General features: G+C 41.6%; 1 protein-coding gene across 1 annotated transcript in view; it reads left to right on the forward strand.

Moving 5' to 3' along the window:
- The window catches only part of ARHGAP20 (Rho GTPase activating protein 20), an 87,609-nt gene that overhangs the window by 12,293 nt on the left and 50,533 nt on the right, over positions 1-24,783 (forward strand). Inside the window, exon 2 of the mRNA XM_075266058.1 lies at positions 17,892-17,977. Within this exon, the coding sequence (XP_075122159.1) occupies positions 17,892-17,977 (86 nt within the window). The remainder of the gene's footprint in view (positions 1-17,891; positions 17,978-24,783) is intronic.

Genomic DNA, 24,783 nt, shown 5'->3' on the forward strand with positions numbered 1-24,783 from the left:
GATAGAAAGGCAACAGTGACTCAAATAGCCACCCGTTACAACCAAGGTAGCCAGAAGAGCATCTCTGAACGCACAGTACGTCGAACTTTGAGGCAGATGGGCTACAGCAGCAGAAGACCACACCGGGTGCCACTCCTTTCAGCTAAGAACAGGAAACTGAGGCTACAATTTGCACAAGCTCATCGAAATTGGACAATTGAAGATTGTAAAAACGTTGCCTGGTCTGATGAGTCTCGATTTCTGCTGCGACATTCGGATGGTAGGGTCAGAATTTGGCGTCAACAACATGAAAGCATGGATCCATCCTGCCTTGTATCAACGGTTCAGGCTGGTGGTGGTGGTGTCATGGTGTGGGGAATATTTTCTTGGCACTCTTTGGGCCCCTTGGTACCAATTGAGCATCGTTGCAATGTCAAAGCCTACCTGAGTATTGTGGCTGACCATGTCCATCCCTTTATGACCACAATGTACCCAACATCTGATGGCTACTTTCAGCAGGATAATGCGCCATGTCATAAAGCTGGAATCATCTCAGACTGGTTTCTTGAACATGACAATGAGTTCACTGTACTCCAATGGCCTCCACAGTCACCAGATCTCAATCCAATAGAGCATCTTTGGGATGTGGTGGAACGGGAGATTCGCATCATGGATGTGCAGCCGACAAATCTGCGGCAACTGTGTGATGCCATCATGTCAGTATGGACCAAAATCTCTGAGGAATGCTTCCAGCACCTTGTTGAATCTATGCCACGAAGAATTGAGGCAGTTCTGAAGGCAAAAGGGGGTCCAACCCGTTACTAGCATGGTGTACCTAATAAAGTGGCCGGTGAGTGTATATAGTGCAGGGTATGCATATAGTGCAGGGTATGTATATAGTGCAGGGTATGTAGATAGTGTAGGGTATGTATATAGTGCAAGGCATATATACAGTGCAAGGCATGCACATAGTGTAAATTCCTCATCTTCCAGGGGGTACTCTGGTTTTGAAGAGTTATACACGCCATGTCTGGAGATGTAGCTGTGCAGTCATACCACTAGATGATTAATGACTTACTCCTTTTAGTTGGTCCAAGGTGTTTCTAGGACAAGTATTAAGGAGGAAAGTCTCAGGCTATGTGACGTAGGTGTGACTGTAAGGGTGATCTCTTTTCCCTCACTCAGTCTTACACACATCTTCTACAAATGATGCCAACTGAGCATAAATCACACCCCAACACAGTCCATAGACCCGACAAAATCAAAAAGCTGCCACCACCTACTGAGATCTATGTCCTCCACCCACACAATCTGCTCTCCAGCTAGCTAATGGGTCAACACACTCTAAGAAAGGTTATGGCTTGTTTAGAGTATACAAGGGTTAAACTTGTTAAAGTTTAAAGTGTCAGTGTAAAATTAATTTTTTTAAAAAAAATTACAAAATTTATAAAAAAACCCCCTGAAATCTACTTAAAGAGGACCTCCAACAAGTCCAGTTCTTTACATCTATTTAATAGCTGCTGCTCTACTGATTCTGGCACGGTTGAACTTTTTTCTCTAGCCCCCACCATTCCTGAGCAGTTTTGGTACCTGATATACTATTTAGGTACTTTAGTATCAGGAGGGCGGTGTCAGGCAGGAGAAGACAAGGGGTGTGATTCTGAGCTCTGAGGAACAAATGATAATACCGAGCAACCACAGGAATAGATTGTTAATACAATACAAGGAAGATTGGCAGCAGCAGTAATTCAATCCAGAACCCCTTAGGGAACAGAAGATGCAGGAGAATGACCGATGGATATGAAGAAAACCGCGCTACTCTCTTGGGATAAACCAATACACGCACTTTATTCCACTTTAAAGTGCGTGTATTGGTTTATCCCAAGAGAGTAGCGCGGTTTTCTTCATATCCATCGGTCATTCTCCTGATTCTGAGCTCTGACACTGGATGCCTCTGATTGGAGCTCTGAATCACACCCCCTGCCTGACACCGCCCCTTCTGACATTACAGAGCTTATATAGCAAATCAGGCACCAAAACTATCTGTGCTTGTTGCTCAGGAACGGTGGGGGCTAGAGATAAAATTCCAACTTTGACAGAATCAGTGGAGCAGCAGCAATTCAAAGATTCTAAGAACTCAAATTGGTGAAGGTGGTGACAGGTCCTCTATAAGAGCATGTGAACAGCCTGGCAGAGGAACCGCCACATTTATGAAGAGATGTGAAGCATTTCTGCTGGTGCCGGGGATATGAACTGTGGTATATAATAATCAGTCTTCATAAATATCCCCCAATCACTCCTATTGTTTTTAAAATGGCCATGTCATGGCTGTCATGTGAATACGAGCTTAGTCCTCAGATTAGATTTCTAGAGCGGTCCAGCAGATCATTAGGCACATTAGTGTTTATGAAGAGACAGTCAGATAATACGGTGGAAGAACCATGAATATATTTTAGGTTCTATGACTTACCCATTATCTTTTCCAATTGCATAGACCCCGATTAAAGGTGACAATATATCTTCTCCAAGTGGCAGCCTCTAAGATCTGATCATTGCTCGAGTCCATGGTCCATTACACCCAGAACTACATTATAACCAGTCTGACTAAATTCAAGGGTTTATGATCCTTACTCAAAAATCAGGCATGTTGTGGCCAGTGACGTACAGCCAGAATGAATACATCATAGGTGGAATCTGAATCATTCATTCATATATATTCTATAGCATAACAGGTGACTAAATGACTTTTTAACTACTTGATTTACTACATTATTTTCTAATGTCAACCATAGATTTTTGTGTTCCTTACCCGGGCTGATATATTGAATAACATCATGTGGCTGTGTAGCCCTGTTCATAAATGGTATTGGACCGCTTTATGCGACATAAACGTCACAGTTTGGCCACAGTAAAAGCGCGGTATTTTACAGTCCCTGCAAATTGGATGGGTATCTAGCGAATCCCATTCACATATTGCAGGAAAAAATGCACAGCACACACGCTGCGATTTCTAAACCGATCAAGGTTTTGGAAATCGCAGCATGTCAATTATGTCTATGGAAATTCCAGCGGTTTCCCTATAGGTATAATGGAAGCAGAAAGTCCGTAGAGGAAAAAATAGCTCAGCATGCAGCACTATTTATTCCAATAACATGATAGACAGGGAATCCGAAGGAACCCCATAATAACTCCGCGTAGTCCTTCGGGAACCATTGATGTCTAGCATGTGAAGGTTCTAGCTTTCCCTCATTTTTGTTTTTTTTGCTTCTTTGACGGAATATAAAACTGGAAATGACAACGTATGTGTGACCTTAGCCCAACATGACAATAAGAGGGATAAGAAGAATTCCCAATTTTTTTGCGTAATAGGGACACCAGATAACCCTCATTCTATAGTTTCGTTGGTCTAATGGTCAGCAGGCTTGATGGAGCCCTAGTAGGCAGCCGCTATATCTAGTAAACCAGTAGCTGCCTTAGGCCCTGTTCACACGAGGCAAGAGGGGGCGGATTTTGGCGCGGAATCCATGTCATAATCCGCCCCCTCACAATGGCGGTCTATGTAGACCGCTAGCGCTCTTTTTTCCATGAGCATGTTGCCGCTCACGGAAAAAAGTAGCGAGCTGCCCTTTCTTCAGGCGGACGCCGTGTCCGATTCAGCTGTGCACACTACGCACTAGGCCCATTCATTTGGGCCTACGCCGTACTGGAGTGCCGCAACTGTCGGAAGTCGCAGCGGGTGGATTTTGGCTGCGACTTAACGTTTTCCTAGCAGTGACCACTACAGGGGGAATATGGTACTACATGCTGGCTATACTGAATAATGTAATACATGGAGCGGTCAGGTCTTCCAGAACCTATGTGTTAGCCACTTTCCAATCAGGATAGCCCATGTTGGCACGCCATATAATGTTCATATGCCCTAATAGGGTGTATAAAAGGGGCTCTATTTTATTTTTTCATTTGCAAATCAAGATTCTTACAACGTTGATTCAACATAGTCAACAAATTTTAACATCCATGGAAACGCAGCCTCCATGATAGACATTAGTTGACGCCGTGTGACAGGTCTAAGGAATATGGTTTGAGTTTGAAGGTATTAAATAAATATGGAAAACTTATAAAGTTTACACAAAAAAGTAAAATGTTCTCGGAGGAAGACAGTAAACAGACGGGACAGGGTCAGTGTTTATATACAAAAGAGAACACATGGGATACAGTCTCCATATCCCAGCTCTGAAGTAAATGAGTTCTGCATGACTCTAGAAGACGAGATCTGTTTACTTCACCCTCTAATGTACTTGTGGGCCGATGGTGTCACAGCTTAGTGTAGTTACAAGGTAAACATGGCCCTTTAAATGGTTTTATGTGCAATTGTATTGTTATACTTACAAATGCATTTGTAATTCTATGTGTCAACATGTTCAAGAGCTCTGTTTGATGCAAAGCAAAGAGTCTTCTCAAAGGGAAGCTGCCACACACTTTTAGGACACTAAACCACCCACAGGTCCTTATGAACCGTGGCTTAGTGTTCCATATTGCCATATCCTAATGCTGTCCGATGAGGGACGTATACCTTGGTTTCACTGTGCATGCGCCTGATATCCGGTGCCAGGGTGTACTATTTCAGCTTCAGTAAAGAGTTGCACTGAGAGTAGTAGGAGCCTTGTAAATGTAGACAGCGCTGCCATCAGCAGCATTAGAATATGGCTGTTTGGGATACTAAGCCATCCACCCATAAGGACCTGTGGGTGACTAAATGTTCCAAAAGTCTGTGACAGGTTCCCTTTCACCCCCACATTCTGGAAACACATACAGATGGGGTCAGGGGTGTAACTTGAGGAGTGCAGAGGGTGCAGTTACACTCAGGCCAAGGAGCCTTAGGGGACTCCTAAGAACTAGAGTAACTATAGGGTCCTAGTGGTTGCAGCTCTGACAGCCCATAAGCTAGGGAAGCTCCTAGGTCATCCGCACCACACTATGACCGATCTCCTTTCTGATTCCCATTGACGGCTGTTAGCCTGTGCATCATAAATTTATCAAGCCTGCCCTATGGTGAAGTGATAAAGGAGAAGAAGAGCTATGATACACAGCCTTCCACTGTCAGAAAGGAAAGCTATGATCCTATTAATACCAAAAGAAGCAGCTGACCAGTAGCATTTAATAGAGGAGGGATTCTGTAGGAGAGGCTGTGGCAAAAAAGGGTCACTATGTGGGGGAACTGACAGTAGATTGGGAATGATGGGAAGCTTATATGCACAGATATGTTATAAGCCATGAGGAGACGTTGTGCAGGGGGCCCAAGCTGATCTTTTGCATAGGGCCATAAACCTTGTTTTTTACCTCTGGTTGTAGGAACAGACGTCATCATGTGAGTATTGGACAGTAGACCCGTAATCGTAATATAATTTAGATATGATTTAGATATCATTTAACAAACTTTCCACTGTCAGAAAGCTGTAGATTTTGCAGTTTCGGATATAAACAAAAATGTGTTATAATTTTCCAATGGACAAACCCACTGATATTTTCTGGAGGATGAAGCACATACTGTACGATACTGCTGCCAAATTCCTATTTATTTTTTTGTCAATATATTTCGGTTTTTGAGCGAATTTCCACTCTCCTTGTGATATTTGCATATTCGCCTTCTATTTGTGACATCTCGCACATGCAGTTAAATCTATTCTGTTTACAATGGGTCTCTTGGTGGGTGGTACTGGTTCTCATTGAAGAGACATATTTATAGGAAATGCATCATGGGAAAAGAGAATGCAAATGAGATCATGCCAGTCAAACCAGAGATAACTCCATAAGGAGGAGAGAACCATCTGTAGACACTTATTTTGGGGTTCTTGAATCTTGACCATCATCAGAACACAGGGCTGGTGATCTGGTTGAGTTGCCCTTGGTGCAGCTTGGAGGGTGGCCCCTGATTTTCATCCATACAATGACCAATATTACAGGCAGAGCACCATGGGAGAAAAACATTGTCGTGAGACTTGCCTCCATCTTCACACCTTGAGCAGAACCTCTCACACTTTGCACCCCTCTGTCTGGAGGTAACAGAGTTTAGTAGAGGACAAACATTGGTAGGGCGCAGGTTATGCTCCGATTTGGGCTTTTTATAGACAGGTACCATAAAACATAATAACATATCCAGAGATAGAAATTCTTTGAAGCTTTATCCTAGAGCCAGATCCTTACTGGAAGGACAGGATTTGAGTTCTTAAACCTGGGATTTGTTCTCAATACCTTCTTTAAACTTCTGGCATCCTTGAGAATTTACAGAGGATTGTGCTTTTTCTATACGATTGACATCCCCTAATGCAGAAGTTTGATTTTGTTGTTGTATCTTTTTTTAAAGGGATTGTAAATTTTTTTTCTCTTTGGCTCATATAACTGAGGACCATCTGTGATCTAACTTTGTATACCCGAGCATGGGACGGTGGCTGCGGCATGTGCTATAGTATGGGCTGCGTGTACCAGGTACCCGAAAATAAAACAACTCAAGAACGGTTTAGGAGTTTACATTCCCTGAGTTCTATTTGGATTGTACCTTGGGTTTTTGGTTCCAATTCTTCGGAACCAGAATCTGAGCTGATCCTTCTCTCCTGTAACTACTAGTTATCTAGAGTAATAGTAAAGCCAGCCCCATTGTAACATAGTACAGTTAAGTTAAGTACCCAAATAGAACCCAAATTTTCAAACAGTCTCTAATTAATCCCTTTAATATTCACCTACCTTAAGGATAGGAAATGAGAATCAAGGGAATTATCAGATTTTTAGCACCCCGGCTGATCAGATGTTTGAAGGGTCTATCTTTATTACTAGGCACTAGAGATGAGCGAACACTATTCGATACAGCCGTTTCGAATAGCATGCTCCCATAGAAATGAATGGAAGCAGCCGGCACGCCGACTTTGCCGGCGGCCAGCCGCTTAACCCCCCGTGTGCCGGCTATGTCCATTCATTTCTATGGGAGTGTGCTATTCGAAACGGCTGTTTCAAATAGCGTTCACTCATCTCTACTAGGCACCATTCCATATGATTTGTAATGGCTGTGCATGCTGTTACGCATAGTTTGGACGCAGTCGCTCATATGGGAAGGGGCTGGAGTTGTGTTTTATGTATGTAGCCTATGCTGACCTATATGTTTCCATGGTAAACCCTGTACAGTCTAATTCTACAGTTATGTTATCTTCTATGTGTCCCCTACCATTTGCAAATTTTTGATAGCTTCTTAAGAAGTAAAGGCTAAAGGACAGATAGAAGTGAGTATGAGTGTGCAGGGTTTGGTTGTTGTCTGTTACTTTGGAAACCCATAGATTTCTATAACAGCTGAATACATGGTAGGAATTTTCAAGTATGACCTATTGCTAAGGAGGTTCAATTCTCATTTTTGATGCACTGGGAAAGTAAAAATAACTTGTTGCAAAGGTCAACGTAACCTTTAGATCGGGATCACATATTGCAAAATCTCAGTATTTTGGCTGCAGCGGAAATGCTGCGGCAAAAAAAAACGCTGCATTTTACAGTACCTGCAAAGTGGATGGGATTCTGTTTATTTTGGGAATGAGTTTGGTTTAACCCCTTCCCGACACGCGCCGTAATAGTACGGCGCGTGTCGGGTCTGTAACTATGGCGACCGCTCGGGAGCCGGGCGGTCGTCATAGCCGCCGGGTGTCTACTGCTTTAAGCAGTAGACAACCGGCTCTCATGCCTCCGATCGGTCCCCGGACCGATCGGAGGCATTAACCCCTCCGGCGCTGCTGTCAAAGGCGCCGGAGGCGCCATTTTCCCGGCGGCGCATGGGCGCCGCCATTTTGGCAAGGATCGCCGGCTCCTGGAGCATGCTCCAGGGCCGACGTCATGTTGCAGTGACAGCCAGGAGCCTTGTTAAAGGCTCCCAGCCGGTCTGCAAATTCTCTCTTTTGCAGGCTGGTGTATACAGCCTGCAAAAGAGATGATGCTTTTTTGCAATGCATTGCAATGCATTAGCATTGTAATGCATTGCATTAGTGATCAGACCCCCTGGGGTTCAACACCCCTAGGGGGTCTAATAAATGCAAAAAAAAAATAAAAAAAAAAGTTAAAAAAAAAATATTAAAAAATATAAAAAGTATTAAAAGTTCAAATCACCCCCCTTTCCCTAGAACAAATATAAAAGTAGTTAAAAACTGTGAAACATATACATGTTAGGTATCCCCGCGTCCGAAATCGCCCGCTCTACAAATCTATAAAAATATTTTTCCTGTTCGGTAAACGCCGTAGCAGGAAAAATAGTCAAAAGTGCCAAACCGCCGTTTTTTCACTGTTTTAATTCTGATAAAAATTTGAATAAAAAGTGATCAAAGCAATAACATTTCCAGAAAATGGTAGAAATAAAAAGTACACCCGGCCCCGCAAAAAAAGACGCCCTATGCATCCCCGTACACCTATGTATAAAAAAGTTACGGCCGTCGGAATATGGCGACTTTTAGAAAAAAAATTTTTTAACACCGTTTTGGAATTTTTTTTAGGGGTCAAAATGTAAATAAAACCATATACATTTGGTATCCCTGGAACCGTACCGAAACACAGAATATAGGGGACATGTCATTTTGGCTGCACAGTGAACGCCGTAAAACCAAAGCCCGTAAGAAAGTCGCAGAAATGCATTTTTTCTTCAAATCCACCCCATTCTGAATTTTTTTCCTACTTCCCAGTACATTATATAGAATAATTAATGGTGGCATCATGAAGAAAAAATTGTCCCGCAAAAATTAAGACCTCATATGACTCTGGGAGCGGAGAAATAAAAAAGTTATGGGGTTTAGAAGGAGGGGAGTCAAAAACGAAAAGCGAAAATCAAAAAATGCCATCGGCGGGAAGGGGTTAATGGAATGGGCGTGGCTTAAGATGTGACACATGGTTCCAAAATTTTGATGCAAAAAACTTGATCTAATACGGTATAAGCCAGTCAATAGGCAAAGAGGTAACATATGGCCGAGGTCACAAAAACTAGGCATTTTCCCCCTAGACTTATATTGGGAGAGGCAAAAATGCAAAATTCATCAGAAATCAGCTTTTTTTTGTATTGCATTTTAGTTGTGTTTTCTTGCATTTCTCTACGCGTGGCTTTAGCCGTAAGATTATTAATTATTATCATACGTTTAGCGCATCCAGTCTGGATCTAACCCGAACACATTATTAGTAAATCTGATCCAATGTGTTCTGAATATTTTTCAATTTCATTTAGTTTTTTATTCCCTTTGCTTTTTGTGCCTTGAAAATAAAAAAAAAAGTAGTAGATCCCCACCCTAGTATAGGGCGGAGAGTGTGTATGAAATGGATAGAAATAGAGCAGGCTGCGGTCCAAAGAAATCCAAGGCAGCAAACGCTAAACCGCATTTCTGGACACATGGGTCTCCTCCAACTGTTCTCCATTGAAACTACGTTTTTTCCCTGTTCCTTGTCCATTCAGTATAAATATTAATACTCATGGACACTTTGTTTCAAGACACACATATATGACTAGCCTCTGCCTGCGACTTCATCTGCATGTTGTTGGCGTCGATGATCCGCCTATATTCAGCAAATCGATGGTTTGCCTGCTCCAGCATTTCGGCAGCTCTTAAGCTGTCCTGCTGCTGAACTTGTTCCTCATGCCGTACCAGTGATTGTTCCGGCATCTCAGCAGCTCACTCCGAAGCCATCTAATGAGCGTGTTGTTGGTGTTGATAATCCGCCTGCTCTGGCGTTTCGGCAGCTGTTAAACTCATTCCTCACGCTGTGCCCGTGATTGTTCCGTATAATGAGCATGTTGTTGGTGCCGATGATCCCCCTGAGCTCCGCTTGAGGAGAACCCTGTTGACTTCTGGCTACCTTCATAGCTCTCATTGTTTACCATAGCTCTCGTTGGCTACCTTCATAGCTCTCGTTGTTTACCATAGCTCTCATTGGCTACCTTCATAGCTCTCATTGTTTACCATAGCTCTCATTGGCTACCTTCATAGCTCTCATTGTTTACCATAGCTCTCGTTGGCTACCTTCATAGCTCTCGTTGTTTACCATAGCTCTCATTGGCTACCTTCATAGCTCTCGTTGTTTACCATAGCTCTCATTGGCTACCTTCATAGCTCTCGTTGTTCACCATAGCTCTCATTGGCTACCTTCATAGCTCTCGTTGTTTACCATAGCTCTCGTTGGCTACATTCATAGCTCTCGTTGTTTTAAAAATGCGGGGAAAAAGAAAATCTAATTTGTCGCAAAATTCTAAAAGTAGCAAACTGACCATTTGGATTAAAGGTGTTTTCCTATCCAGTGTGTCAGCACTGCCTGGAGCAGATCAGATAATATGCAAATGCGTGTACAGAATGGACTGAGGGTTAGCTGAGTGTATACCTAGAGAGATAACAGCCCTGGCGTTATCAGAACCTGAGATAAGCTGCTGCAGGAGCAGTGTAATACAGTAGGTGAACATAAATTCATAACAGTTGTGAAGCCATGTCATTTACCAGGATAAAAAGCAGCCTATGTATAAATCGAGGTCACAAACTATCTGTGTGCCAAATTTCATTCAAATCTGTTCAACCATTTTTGCGTGATCGAGGAACAAACATCCAAACTAATATTATATTAGTAGGATAAGTCTATAGGGGACTGACAGAGCTTATGCATGAAAGATAATATTGTAGGACGGGAACATGAATTAATATAATAATGTACAGTACCATGGAATTAATATAATAATGTACAGCACCATGGAATTAATATAATAATGTATAGCACCATGGGATTAATATAATAATATACAGCACCATGGAATTAATATAATAATGTACAGCACCATGGAATTAATATAATAGTGTACAGCACCATGGAATTAATATAATAGTGTACAGCACCATGGAATTAATATAATAATGTACAGCACCATGGAATTAATATAATAATGTACAGCACCATGGAATTAATATAATAATGTACAGCACCATGGAATTAATATAATAATGTATAGCACCATGGGATTAATATAATAATATACAGCACCATGGAATTAATATAATAATGTACAGCACCATGGAATTTATATAATAGTGTACAGCACCATGGAATTAATATAATAATGTACAGCACCATGGAATTAATATAATAATGTACAGCACCATGGAATTAATATAATAGTGTACGGCACCATGGAATTAATATAATAGTGTACAGCACCATGGAATTAATATAATAATGTACAGCACCATGGAATTAATATAATAATGTACAGCACCATGCAATTAATATAATAATGTACAGCACCATGGAATTAATGGTGCTCTATAAATAAGTAACAATAAAAAACAATAATTATGAAAAAACATTAAATAATACAATGGATTTACACAATTTTTTTTATGTAGAATTATCATTGATGATCATTTTTCTTGAAAAATGTGCCTCACCCCGTAATAATAAGTATATTATATTACATTATATTAAATAGAGCCAACATATTCTGCATGTTTTAGATCGGGTTATACTTAGAGTATATATTGTCATGAAGTATATTCTGTACTCTGCCTATTGGGCCCAGGCCATATACTGTCATAAAACTCAATAGGCTGATGACAGACTACAAGGCAGCCATAGGTAATGTGAACTATCCTCTACTGTATGTTTGCATTACTCCTAGCCGCAGGGATCAGTTCACATCAGTATAACACAGTTTGCTAATAATTTCCCTATGGTACCTGCAAAGCCTAAGAATTGAGTATCTTTAGGGAGCTATCATATTGGGTCACGTAATGTTAGGCTGAACCCTGGTCATAGGGAATAGGTCACCACAGGTCACAGTGAATAACATAATAGCATAGACTTAACCATAATTTGGAGTGAGCCGTAGATTGGTCAGTTTCGGTACAGATGTCTGCTCTGATGTATGTTCTGGATGCTTGTTTTTGCTGATTCTACTTTACTGCCAAATACTAGTTCTCAGGGGAAATAAAATACGTCTGTGATTTCTTCCAAGTCAGCTATATTGAAGAAAAATGTATCATAGTATTATGGTATGCATTAAATGCTTTTCAACCTCAGGTGCTCCGTGCACGGTAATGGGGATGGGTGGAGAAGAGAAAAGCTAACAATTTTGCTTGAATTGCATGACTTTGAGGGAAAACAACCTAAAAATCCTGAGCCAGTTTAATAAATATTCTTAAAGGGGTTGTCCACTGTAGACAGTCTCTTTATGTTAGAAGGTTCCCCCAACTATAAGCCAATCACACGGTGTCTCACTTCTGTAGTCTATGGTGAAGAAAGTGTTTCATTTATCTTCAGCACCACCGCAGGTGAACTGAAGTACTGCACCTTGCTCACTGAATCAATAAACTGTCTGGTCCTCCAGGTAGAGATCATGTGCTGTACAACCTCTGTAATGTCAGATAGGTGGTGTCAGGCAGGGGGCGTGAATCAGAGCTCTAATCAGAGGCAGCCAGTGTTAGTGCTCAGAATCACACCCCCTGCCTGACTCCGCCCTCCTGACAGTACAGAGACTAAATAGCATCTCAGGCACCAAAACTAACTGCCTTGACTGCTCAGGAACGGTGGGGGCTAGAGAAAAAAATTCCAACTGAGCCAGAATCAGTGGAGGGGCAGATAGTAAGTGAGGTAAAGACCCTTTTAACTGCCCCCATCATCTTTTGTCAATAGTGGATCATGTGTTTGTAATAGATGTATAGGTGCTTAGCCTGCCCCCATGTACACAGCTGACTATCAGCCTTATTGAAATATTCTTTTTCCATAAGAGCACATGAAAAATGTAAGCAAAATTGCTAATTTTGCAAATTTTTTATAAAACTTTTTTTAAAAAAATTTTGAAGACACAAAACTCTCTAATATAAATGGCACTAGATCCATTTTTAGCAATGGCAGATGTAAATAGCCATGCATCCCAAAAGCTCCAGAATAGCCACGGCTCATTAAGGATACAATGGGGTCCAAGCAGTGTTATTAATGCACAATAGCTGGATATAGCAGTCACGTCTCATTAGCTCTCCAGCCTCATAATCATAATGAATTGGCTTATCCTACTGAAGTGTCAGACAGGAGGTATTTCTGCGCTCCTGAAAAAACCCATGTCTCCTCTACAAGGGGTTATAGGGTCCTAAACAGTGAGAATCTTAAGAATGAGACGAGTGTGGTTCAATGGCTTGGAGAAAGGACACTTTAATAATATAACAGGAACAAATCTGATATCTATGGGGTCTGTCCTGAGGTCTACAATGATGATACTGTTCTGTAAATAGAAACATAGAAGATTGGCAGCAGAAATCTATCACATTTAGTCTGACATTCTAGATTCCCTCGCTATTGTAGCCTAAGGAAAGGAAATCTCCAAAAAATAAGCAGTTTAAGAGATACAGCATATACTGTAGTAGGTCTCATCTCTAGGGACATAACCACCATGATATTAGACACGCTATGGGAGCCAAGAATTAAGTGTAACAATTATGGCGCTACCCTAAGGGGCGCTGCATTATCTATAGTATTATTACTGGTTTGTATTATCCCTGTACTGTGACATCACTGTGTGTATTATCTCTGTACTGTGACATCACTGTGTGTATTATCTCTGTACTGTGACATCACTGTGTGTATTATCTCTGTACCGTGACATCACTGTGTGTATTATCTCTGTACCGTGACATCACTGTGTGTATTATCTCTGTACTGTGACATCACTGTGTGTATTATCCCTGTACTGTGACATCACTGTGTGTATTATCTCTGTACTGTGACATCACTGTGTGTATTATCTCTGCACTGTGACATCACTGTGTATTATCTCTGTACTGTGACATCACTGTATATTATCCCTGTACTGTGACATCACTGTGTGTATTATCCCTGTACTGTGACATCACTGTGTGTATTATCCTGTACTGTGATATCACTGTGTGTATTATCTCTGTACTGTGACATCACTGTGTGTATTATCCTGTACTGTGACATCACTGTGTGTATTATCCCTGTACTGCGACATCACTGTGTGTATTATCCCTGTACTGTGACATCACTGTGTGTATTATCTCTGTACTGTGACATCACTGTGTGTATTATCCCTGTACTGCGACATCACTGTGTGTATTATCCTGTACTGTGATATCACTGTGTGTATTATCTCTGTACTGTGACATCACTGTGTGTATTATCTCTGTACTGTGACATCACTGTGCGTATTATCCCTGTACTGTGACATCACTGTGTGTATTATCCCTGTACTGTGACATCACTGTGTGTATTATCCTGTACTGTGACATCACTGTGTGTATTATCCCTGTACTGTGACATCACTGTGTGTATTATCCCTGTACTGTGACATCACTGTGTGTATTATCCCTGTACTGTGACATCACTGTGTGTATTATCCCTGTACTGTGACATGACTGTGTGTATTATCTCTGTACTGTGACATCACTGTGTGTATTATCTCTGTACTGTGACATCACTGTGTGTATTATCTCTGTACTGTGACATCACTGTGTGTATTATCTCTGTACTGTGACATCACTGTGAGTATTATCCCTGTACTGTGACATGACTGTGTGTATTATCTCTGTACTGTGACATCACTGTGTGTATTATCCCTGTACTGTGACATCACTGTGTGTATTATCCCTGTACTGTGACATCACTGTGTGTATTATCTCTGTACTGTGACATCACTGTGTGTATTATCCCTGTACTGTGACATCACTGTGTGTATTATCCTGTACTGTGACATCACTGTGTGTATTATCCCTGTACTGTGACATCAATTTGCATATACCAGTAGTTTGATATTGCATATCTAAGGAGGCTTTACGCACATCGGATCATGAAGTCTGCCATGTAACAGACATGAAGGTCCATTTGGCTCCCATACACACATTTGTTTTCCTTTTACATTCTTCTCTTGGGTTGGACAGCACATTTACGTTAAAGAGTTTTCTTAACCCTATAGACAAAATATTAGCGGAGTGAGGACTTGTTTCTAGACGTATACATTAAGGAGGCAGAAGATTGGATTCTCATCAGGAAAGTCAACATAGTTATGTCTAGGGAAGAGAATGAGCTGTAGATATGAAGATCGACCTGAATATTGTGGTATGTGATTCCCCATTGCTATATAGTTAGTGAGGTTAAAGGGTTTTGTCATGAAGAAAATTCAATCCATATGCCGCAGCAAAGTCTATAGACATCTGCATTGGACCCATGCTTGGAACTACCAAGATGGCGGCTGCTGTGGGGTCCAATATCTAAGGTGCAATTTAGTAATAACTATGGAAGATGGAAGGGGATGTGGAAAACTGACTGCGTCTCCATTACTTTACTAGGACATGACAATGTCTTCAGGTGTCATCATTATAAATACTTTCTTAATATACTGTGATGTAATACAGTGTACGCTATCCATGTACTGTGACATCATGGTGTGCATTAACATTTTTCTATGACATCACTGTGTATATTATCCCTGTACTGTGACATCACTGTGTGTATTATCCCTGTACTGTGACATCACTGTGTGTATTATCCCTGTACTGTGACATCACTGTGTGTATATTATTCATGTACTGTGACATCACTGTGTGCATATTGTTTGGCAGTGCTGACCAACTTGTCTGCTTGTTGCATTGTACTTTTGGGGTGTGTGGCTGACCTCTATTATGGTTCATGCACGACGCCACCCATCTGTCCAAGGCTGATTTAAATTAGAGCCTAATAGGGCTGAACTATTCATTCAGAGACCATAGGTCTAGAGAGAGGAGGCTGCTTGTGATATATGCAGGACATGAAAAACATGGGAGACCAAGGTCCTAAGAGAGGTCAGTTATTTAGTGTAGGCACCCCCCTAATAGAGGTCACCTTCTTGGGGCAGGTGGGCTTACAGTCATGATTTGATCAAAATGTAAACACCAAGTAGCTCCTATTCATGTATCCTTATATATAGTAGGTATTGCTGTAATGCTCTTGGTACTAGCAGACTTGCATTTTGTTTTTGTAATTGTGTTGCAGCTACAGTAACCGGCACCTACATTACCCCATTTGTCTGTTTGTAAGGCCTGGTTCACATATGCATTCGGTATTCCATTCGAGGAGTCCGCTCGCTCCCCCCAATGGAATACCGAATGAAACCGGACAGACTATAATGGGGGGGGGTCCGTGTGTATTCCGCGCACTGTCCGCATGAGTCATGCGGAGAGAGAAGTACTTCAAGCACTACATTTCTCTCTGCATGATTTGTGCAGACACCATGTGGGAAATACATGGACCCTATTATAATCTATGGGATCCAACTGCTTTCATTGTCCACCGCTTTTTAATGTATTTGATATTCCATTAAGGGGGGTCCTCAAGTGTGAACCAGGCATAACGCTGGTGCAATATCCATGTCCTGTGATCTTACTGTGCATTATCCCAGTATTGTGAAATCACAGTGTTTACTATCCTTGCCATGTGATGTCAATGTTATCCCTGTACTGTGACATCACTGTGTGTATTATCTCTGTACTGTGACATCACTGTGTGTATTATCTCTGTACTGTGACATCACTGTGTATTATCCCTGTACTGTGACATCACTGTGTGTATTATCTCTGTACTGTGACATCACTGTGTATTATTTCTGTACTGTGACATCACTGTGTATTATCCCTGTACTGTGACATCACTGTGTATTATTTCTGTACTGTGACATCACTGTGTGTATTATCCCTGCACTGTGACATCACTGTGTGTATTATCCCTGCACTGTGACATCACTGTGTGTATTATCTCTGCACTGTGACATCACTGTGTGTATTATCTCTGTACTGTGACATCACTGTGTGTATTATCTCTGTACTGTGACATCACTGTGTGTATTATCCCTGTACTGTGACATCACTGTGTGTATTATCCCTGTACTGTGACATCACTGTGTGTATTATCCCTGTACTGGGACATCACTGTGTGTATTATCCCTGTACTGTGACATCACTGTGTGTATTATCCCTGTACTGTGACATCACTGTGCGTATTATCCCTGTACTGTGACATTACTGTGTGTATTATCCCTGTACTGTTACATTACTGTGTGTATTATTTCACAATTCTATACACATAAGAGAACAGTCACCTCACGACTCCACTGTCCGGGGAAAAAAGGGATTGGTCATATAAAATTTTATTGTGCTTGAACCTTTCTTTCCTTAGGAGATAAGTCACTACCAGAGGTATCTGGCCAAAACTTACTCCCCTTTGCCCATTGACAGCACATTCACACTTATCTATTCCAGGTGTGCACATGTATGGGGAGGTTGGGAGGAGGAGTAGTGTTCCATTAATGAGCATTAGGTGAACAGCTGTTGAAGATGTATGGGCACCTTAAGGAGGACCTTTGACCAACTCCAACAAGTCCAAGTATTTACATCAAATTAATAGTTGTTGCTCTGTTGATTGTGGCATAGATAGAATCTATTTCTCTAGCCCCCATCATTCCTGTACAGTCAATGCTGTTAGGTTTGGAGTCTGATATACTATTTAATCTCTGTACTGTCAGGAGGGCGGTGTTCCTGAGCGCTGACAAGCTGCCTCTGATTGGAGCTCTGAATCACGCCCTCTGCCTGACACCACCCACATGACAGAGCTTAAATAGCGCATAAGGCACCAAAACTAACTGTACTTGTTGCTCAGGAATGTTGTGGGCTAGAGAGAAAATTCCAACTGTGCGGAAAATCAGTGGAGTGGCGCGTATTAATTGATGTTAACAAGTCTAATAGGTTGAGGTGAGGAAAGGACTACTTTAACATCACATTAATGTTGATTTGTACAGTGAATAGGCTTGTGTATACACTACATGTAGGTGATTTGAGAATTATATCTTCTCTACCCTAACAACATTTCTTTAATTTTTCTTGTAGAAAATGAAGAGCTTGGCACAAAGACGTCAATCTGCTCCATCACTTGTGTTAAGTAAAGCCCTCAATAAGTCAAGGACCATAACCAAGTAAGTGATAAATCCTATTCAGGTCTTGATGAGATTGTGCACAGGTCATTGCATTATCCGCCGTAGCTTGGTTTAGCAGCAAACTCAGGTCTGCACATGGATATACGTGTTTTATACATGCAGTAATATGTACACGTTTCTCTACATCAGTGGGTAAGGTCACTGGGCTCGTCGATTTAAGGTGTCTACTTATGGAGAACCTCATTTCATATACAACGTCTCAGGATTCATGGCACTTGCCAAGAATGGCATCTGTTACCTATTTCTGGAGCTAAACCGCAATGTTTATGCCACTTATTCCTACTGCGGAAATCAAGTATGGCTGACCTTATATATATATTTACAGCACAATTATCTATATGTTTATGAGTAGAGCCAGTGCTGAGAGCCTTGCCCGGCTCTTATCTACTACCATATCAGATTTCAAGGCGCGATAGACTCTATTAGTTAAATGGATACCAGTTTTTCCAAGCTGGACTTTTATATGGTTTGTATGAGATTAGAATCAAATTTTTTGCTTTAACCCATAAATAGCACCACTGTGGTCTATAGGCTGTGTCTGGTACTGCAGCTCAATCAGCTAATCTTTGAAAGGAAGCATCGACTAAGTTTGGGGCCCTTAAACCTTATGATGCTGGGGTTTAGGGCCAGAACGCTGGAGATCCCAGTCCCATCTGCCACTCCATTCATCCGTTTTCAAATTTTTAAAGGGGTCATCTGGTTTAATAATTTAAAAAAAAAAAAAAAAAAAAAAAAAAAAAAAAAAAAAAGGGGGCCGAAAGAAGGAAACATCAATGAAGACCTCTTCCTAATATATATCCTATTTAATTTTAGCATGGTGTATTTGATTTATTTATTTATTTTTTTTAGGCCAATGACCTCAGAGTGGTGGTTCATTTGCAAGCTCACTACCCCTCCCTGTGAGCAATTCAGGCAGCGAAACATCACAGCAGTATGTGACGTCAGATGTGGGAGTGATTTATTACCTGTGATTAAATTGCAGTGTAGAGTAGAGAAGGAAGGGGTACACATAGAGTGAAGGCAGGGAATTGAATCATGGGAAATGTAAGTTATCCAAATAGTCACTGCATGCAAACAACAGTTATACAAGAAGCAGCAAGTAAAATAAAGCCAAGTAAAGGGTGTTCAAGGGAACTGTGAGTATCTGGCACTGCTGTGGATGTCTTTGCTGATAATTTTTGGAAGCCGGGTAAGCCCTTTAAGTCTGTGGGAGAAGAGTCTTGATCCCCCACATTCACCATGTATACAGTAGTTGAGCCTGTGCAATGCAGTGACATGTATACTAACTAGCTTCAACTGTGCACAGCGTATGTATCCAAAGCTGTGATTCTTCTCAGGCAGCCTGAAAGTTCTGCAAATGGAAATTAAGTAAGGTGTCATTCACCGGCTTCAACTGTGTAAGGTGCATTCGTGAAGAGCCATGACTCTTCTCCAGCAAACGGGTAATAGTGGCAGACTGGGCTGGAGTCACTTAGTTTGGCGCCCTGAATTCTAGCAGTATAAGTACATACTGCTGGTTTAAGGACCCTAAAACTCAAAACAGCTTCCCCTTTAAAACTAAGGTGAGTATCAGATGTCATCATTTAAAGGTTGTATCCTAAAGTCAATTCTGTTAGGGCACCTGGACATGACAGAGGGGGTCCCATAGACAGCCCTTTATGGAGAATAACTCCGCTATAGTTGACAGTCCCGCGGTGCTCAGCAGATCCCTGTAATAGCTCCTTTCTGAAAAAGTTTGCATGCCTTTGAGGAATTTTATGAGATTAGAAGACAGGTTTCTGCTTCTTTTCTAGAACAATGCCATTCTTGGTTATGAGCGGTGTCTACGTTTCTGATTATTTATAATGCTTAAAAGGAGTCCTCGGATCCCAGTATAGCAACCCAGCCCCATCCAAGCATGGATTGATATACCTGGGTCTGGTGACAGACTCCCTTCAAAGTTATGACTCTAAGATCTCCCTCAGGTGTGCGGAGAAGAACATGGCACCTTCTATATCAGGGGTAGGGAACGTACGGCTCTCCAGCTGTTGCAAAACTACAACTCCCAGCATGCATACTTGCTCTGCTGTTCTTGGAACTCCCATGGAAGTGAATGGAGCATGTTGGGAGTTGTAGTTTCACAGCAGCTGGAGAGCCGAAGGTTCCCTATCCCTGTTCTATATTATGGTCACAGACTGGCACCAGTATTGGTAAAAGTCCTCCATTGTGTGCAGGCGAATTGTTCAGTAACATAACCTCTTTACAAGAACAATGCCCGGGAATAGATGCAAGCTCCTTGAGTATACTTGTATGATGTATCAGCCATTGCTAGTCAATAGTGGACACAGTAAACGACCCCTAAAAACTCTAATTTTGGGATTGTGTTGTATACTGACAGGTGCATACCACCTAGGTATAACTATTGTGGGTACAGAGGTCACAATCACTACTAGCCCTGGGGTCTCAGGGGTCCAAAGGCCTTCCCACAACATAAGAAGATAGCAGAATTCTAGCTAGGACATGATAAATAGGGGCCCCTTTGCATATGTATTTTTGGGGCCCGGGATCTTCTAGTTAGACTAGTAGCACTCATAGACATTATTGCAGATCCGTTCTGCTCCTCTATCCCTATCTGCATATTGCACCTAGATCTGAGGCTAATAAATGACATAATGGTGAAATAACAGGTAACTCACACAAGTAATGGTCAGGCCTGGATGAGAACTTTCAGCTCTTTGCAAGCTGGACGGAGCTGTTTTGTAAATGAGGGCAGAGGAGCCATGCTTGGAAAATTCTGTGGCATAAAGAAAAGCCTGGCACAAACATCAACCCCTGAGTTATAATGAGGCCTCGAAGAGCGAGAGGCTCGTGAACCAACTTGGCACAGTCTGAACTGCTACAAACATTGAGTGTTTGGAGGTCCATGAATTGGTTCACAATGGTTGGACTATAGAAACATTCCTAGTTCAGGGCAATGTTTTCTTCTGTTTTCAATCCCATGGTTTACTTATATTATCATTTATCTTGGTTACCATCAGGAGCGTTCAGGTGATAAAATAGAGAAGCTGCAAAGAATCCAGTTCCTACAAGAGATTTTATATCCTGTGTCTACCCCATAGACGGAAATCTTAAGACATTATATTATACCTTTTAGAATTGTGTAGCTTATTTTATCCTTTTGGGGGCGACCACATTGGTGCTACACCCCTACTTCCTACATTGTCTATATGTGTGCTTTATGGGAGTTAGTAGACAGAGAATTGTCCATAGACGAAGGCTACATTTACGCGACAGTAAATGCTGCCTGTGTTACGTCCATTTTTTTAATGGATGTCACATGGCAGCATTCATTTCAGTGTCTGTGAATGGGGGCTATTCACATTCCCATTATTTTGACTGTCCACGGTCACAGACCATCAAATATAGGACATATTCTAGTTTTATCCATTTTCACGGACCCATCCATACACTAAAATGTATGGGGAATCTGCGAAAATGGGTCCCCCACAGGTGCAAGATGGCTGTGAAAAATGAATTTTTCATGGCCGTTTTGCACCTCGGTAGTGTGATCGAGCCTAACTATGTCCATATAGGTCTTCTCCAGAGAACAGGGAGTGACCGTGGATTCTTCTCTGATTGTCTGATACCTGTTACCTACTTCTTGGGCTGTACCTCACGAGAATCTGTCCGGTTCCTGGTCAGCTGCCACCTAGAACGGGACCACTCCAAGAAGTAGAAGTGCAGAGAAGAATATGGCACCTTCTATAATATGGTCACAGACTGGCACCAGTATTGTAAAAGTCCCCCATTGTGTCCATTGAATTGTACACTCACATAACCTCTAGTCTTGTTGCTTTTGCAAGAACAATGCCCGGGAATAGATACAAGCTCCTGGGTCAGATCGTCTCTCGGTACATTCTTGCTGAATCTTCTCCATGTATCTGCTCAGTTACTTGACCTCAAGGACGGGAATGATGTGATAATGTATCGGCTGTGTTACTAGCACATTGAATAGATCTATTCTTGCTGATGAAAGGTCAGCAGCTAGCCGGCAGGTTCGTACAATGAGGATACATGTGTAACATTCGTGACTCATTTAAAGAGGAAGTAGACCCTGGCCTCACTCCAAGCCTAACCTTGTCAGTTACCATCATCTTCAGTGGAAATGTACTGACCTGTTATCCAAAATACATCTTCTTACCTCTAAAGTTTACGTTTCGTTGCATGCAGAGCTCTGGGTCCAGGCAATGGTTCGAAGACTTTGGCCAGTTGTTTGGACGGCTCTTCTGACTACTTCAAGTGCATTTATTAACAGGGCACAAGACGTGAAATATCATTTCTCCAGCTAATGATGTTTTCATGGAATAGACTTGACGTGCCGTCTGCTCGTGAGAGTTGGAGTGTTATCTGAGCAGCTGGCCTATAGCTAAATATTGCACGCAGAAGACATCTTATGATAAGTGAACTGAAGGAATGGTTTATAGACTTCTCTGATGAGAAAAGTTCCGTCACTGTGATCGGCTTGGGCAGGGTCTTGGCATTCCTGAATTTGGCAATGGGGCTGTGGCCAACCAAGCATTTACCCTGCAAAAAATAATGGTAGCATTTCATGGCAGCCCACAGGATGAATGGCCATCCATGTAATAACTGTATAGTCTGAATAGGTTAAAGTACAAAAGAACTTGAGCCACATATGATATCGATTTGCCCTAATAGGGCATCTAGACAGGCATTGTCTTCATGAGACTTAAAGAGGACCTTTCACCACCTCCACCAACTCTTCACGCCCTTCAATAGAAGCCACTTCACTGATTCTGGAAGAGTTTAAATGTTTTCTGTAACCCCTGCCGTTCCCAAGCAATTGGCGCTGTAAGTTTTAGCACCCAATATGATTATTAGATTCTGTACAGTCAGGTGGGCAATCGCAGGTTGCAGCAGACAGGAACCTCCCACCTGACAGTAGAAGGCCTAATTAGCATATTGGGTTTTAAAATTAACAGAACTGATTGCTCAGGAATGGTGGGGGCTTTGAGAAAAAAAAAATCTGTGCTAGAATTGCCTATTGAAGGGTGCAAAGGCGGAGGTGGTGAAGAGTTCCCATTAAAGCAGTGGTTCAGTCCCCTGAGTGGACACATTGGTGAATCAGCGGCCTTGTCATATTATTATACAGATTTATTCCAGATAATTTAACAAGATGGGGAAATATTTCCTATGAATATGACACATACAGAAGCTTACTAATTCTTGGGGGACGACATCCTAAACAAGGGGCCACAACCTTTTTATGTTTTCTGTCCATAGATTTGCTCTTGGTCAGTTTCAAACAATACCTTTTATTGAATGGGGTTCTAGTATCTGGACTGCACCAGGTCAAATGATACTTTATTCCAGTGTTCATAGTAGGGTACATCATGTCCTAGTGATGTATTCAGGGAAAAGCCTTTTTAGGTTGTGGCCGCATGTTGTAGAAACACGGCTTTTTTTTTGAGCCAAAGCCAAGAATGGCTACAAAAGTGGATGGGAAAACCTATAGGAATTCTTCTATTTCTGGATGACATCACTGCAGCAGGAGGTAGAGACTAGCAGGGAACCAGGAAGCACCAGCAGCGGGGATCGGGGAGGTGAGTATGACTGAACGGTGGAGTTTTGGAATTGGAAACTAACCAGCCATAAGTTATCCTTGTCTTCCTCCTCGTCAGTATACAGTATATTACAGTCTTTGCTTTAGTGATGGTCTTCATTATGGCCTGACGGACTAAAATCTAAACATTCAGACTTAATGAAAAGTAAATAACTATTCGATGACTGAATTCCAACAAAACATTGAAAACCGCAACTAAATGAATTCCCTTAAAGATATTCTCCGAATTCCATGTCAGTGGTCAGATATCGTGTCTCTTGACTCGGGTTCTAATTGGACATATCCGCTGTTCTGTATCATGTTCATGTAGCTTTCCTGGACTCGGCACTTATGCTGTTTATATTATCTGAATAATACGAATTAAAAGTTTCATGTATATAATAGAAAAATATTACAGATCGGTGGAACATTCACTTTGGTTGTATGGACTTCAAGGCAGTCATGTAGGTTTGTTGGTTTACAGTTATTCCAGATGGGGCGATAACTAATCCAATAACTTCTTAATTCCTTACAGACTCCATAGTTATACATGAGTCTGCTTCTCCATAATACACAGACCTGTCTTAAGATCCTCCCACCATACAACAGGAGATGGAAAAAAAATTGGTCCAAGAGCAACATTTAGCACCTGTCCACAAGTAGGTGAAAAAATGTATGCTCGCGAAGGGTGCAACCACTGGGTCCCCTGCCAATTTTAAAAATGAGGGTCCTGTGCTCCCCATTTAGAGCAATGGTAATGCATATTTGCTATTCATTGCCTATGGGAGCAATGGAGACAGAGCTTGACTAGTTTTGTCAGTCCTATAGACTTTGAATTGAGCAGCCGCTCACACGTGCGACCATTGCCAAATTTAAATGGGAGACATAAGTCCCTTGTTCTTATGATTAGTGGAAGTCCCAGTGGTTGGACCCTCCGCCATCTTCCCCATAGTTGACAGATCTTTTTCATTGTTCAACCTCTTGAAAATGTATCTAGTATGACCAGTTTAATATGGAACATAAAATGGCCACAAACAAAATTGACAACAAACATTGCTACAAATGTATACTGAGGTTCCTTGGAAAGTTAGATAAAATTATTCTGTAGACCCACCCTCTAATGGAAATATCCCTTTCTAGGAACTAGACCATAGTACAAATTAAATTTGGCCATTTGGGTGGGACC

Source organism: Leptodactylus fuscus, chromosome 2 (genome assembly GCF_031893055.1).
Source record: "Leptodactylus fuscus isolate aLepFus1 chromosome 2, aLepFus1.hap2, whole genome shotgun sequence".
Classification (NCBI taxonomy): Eukaryota; Metazoa; Chordata; class Amphibia; order Anura; family Leptodactylidae; genus Leptodactylus; species Leptodactylus fuscus.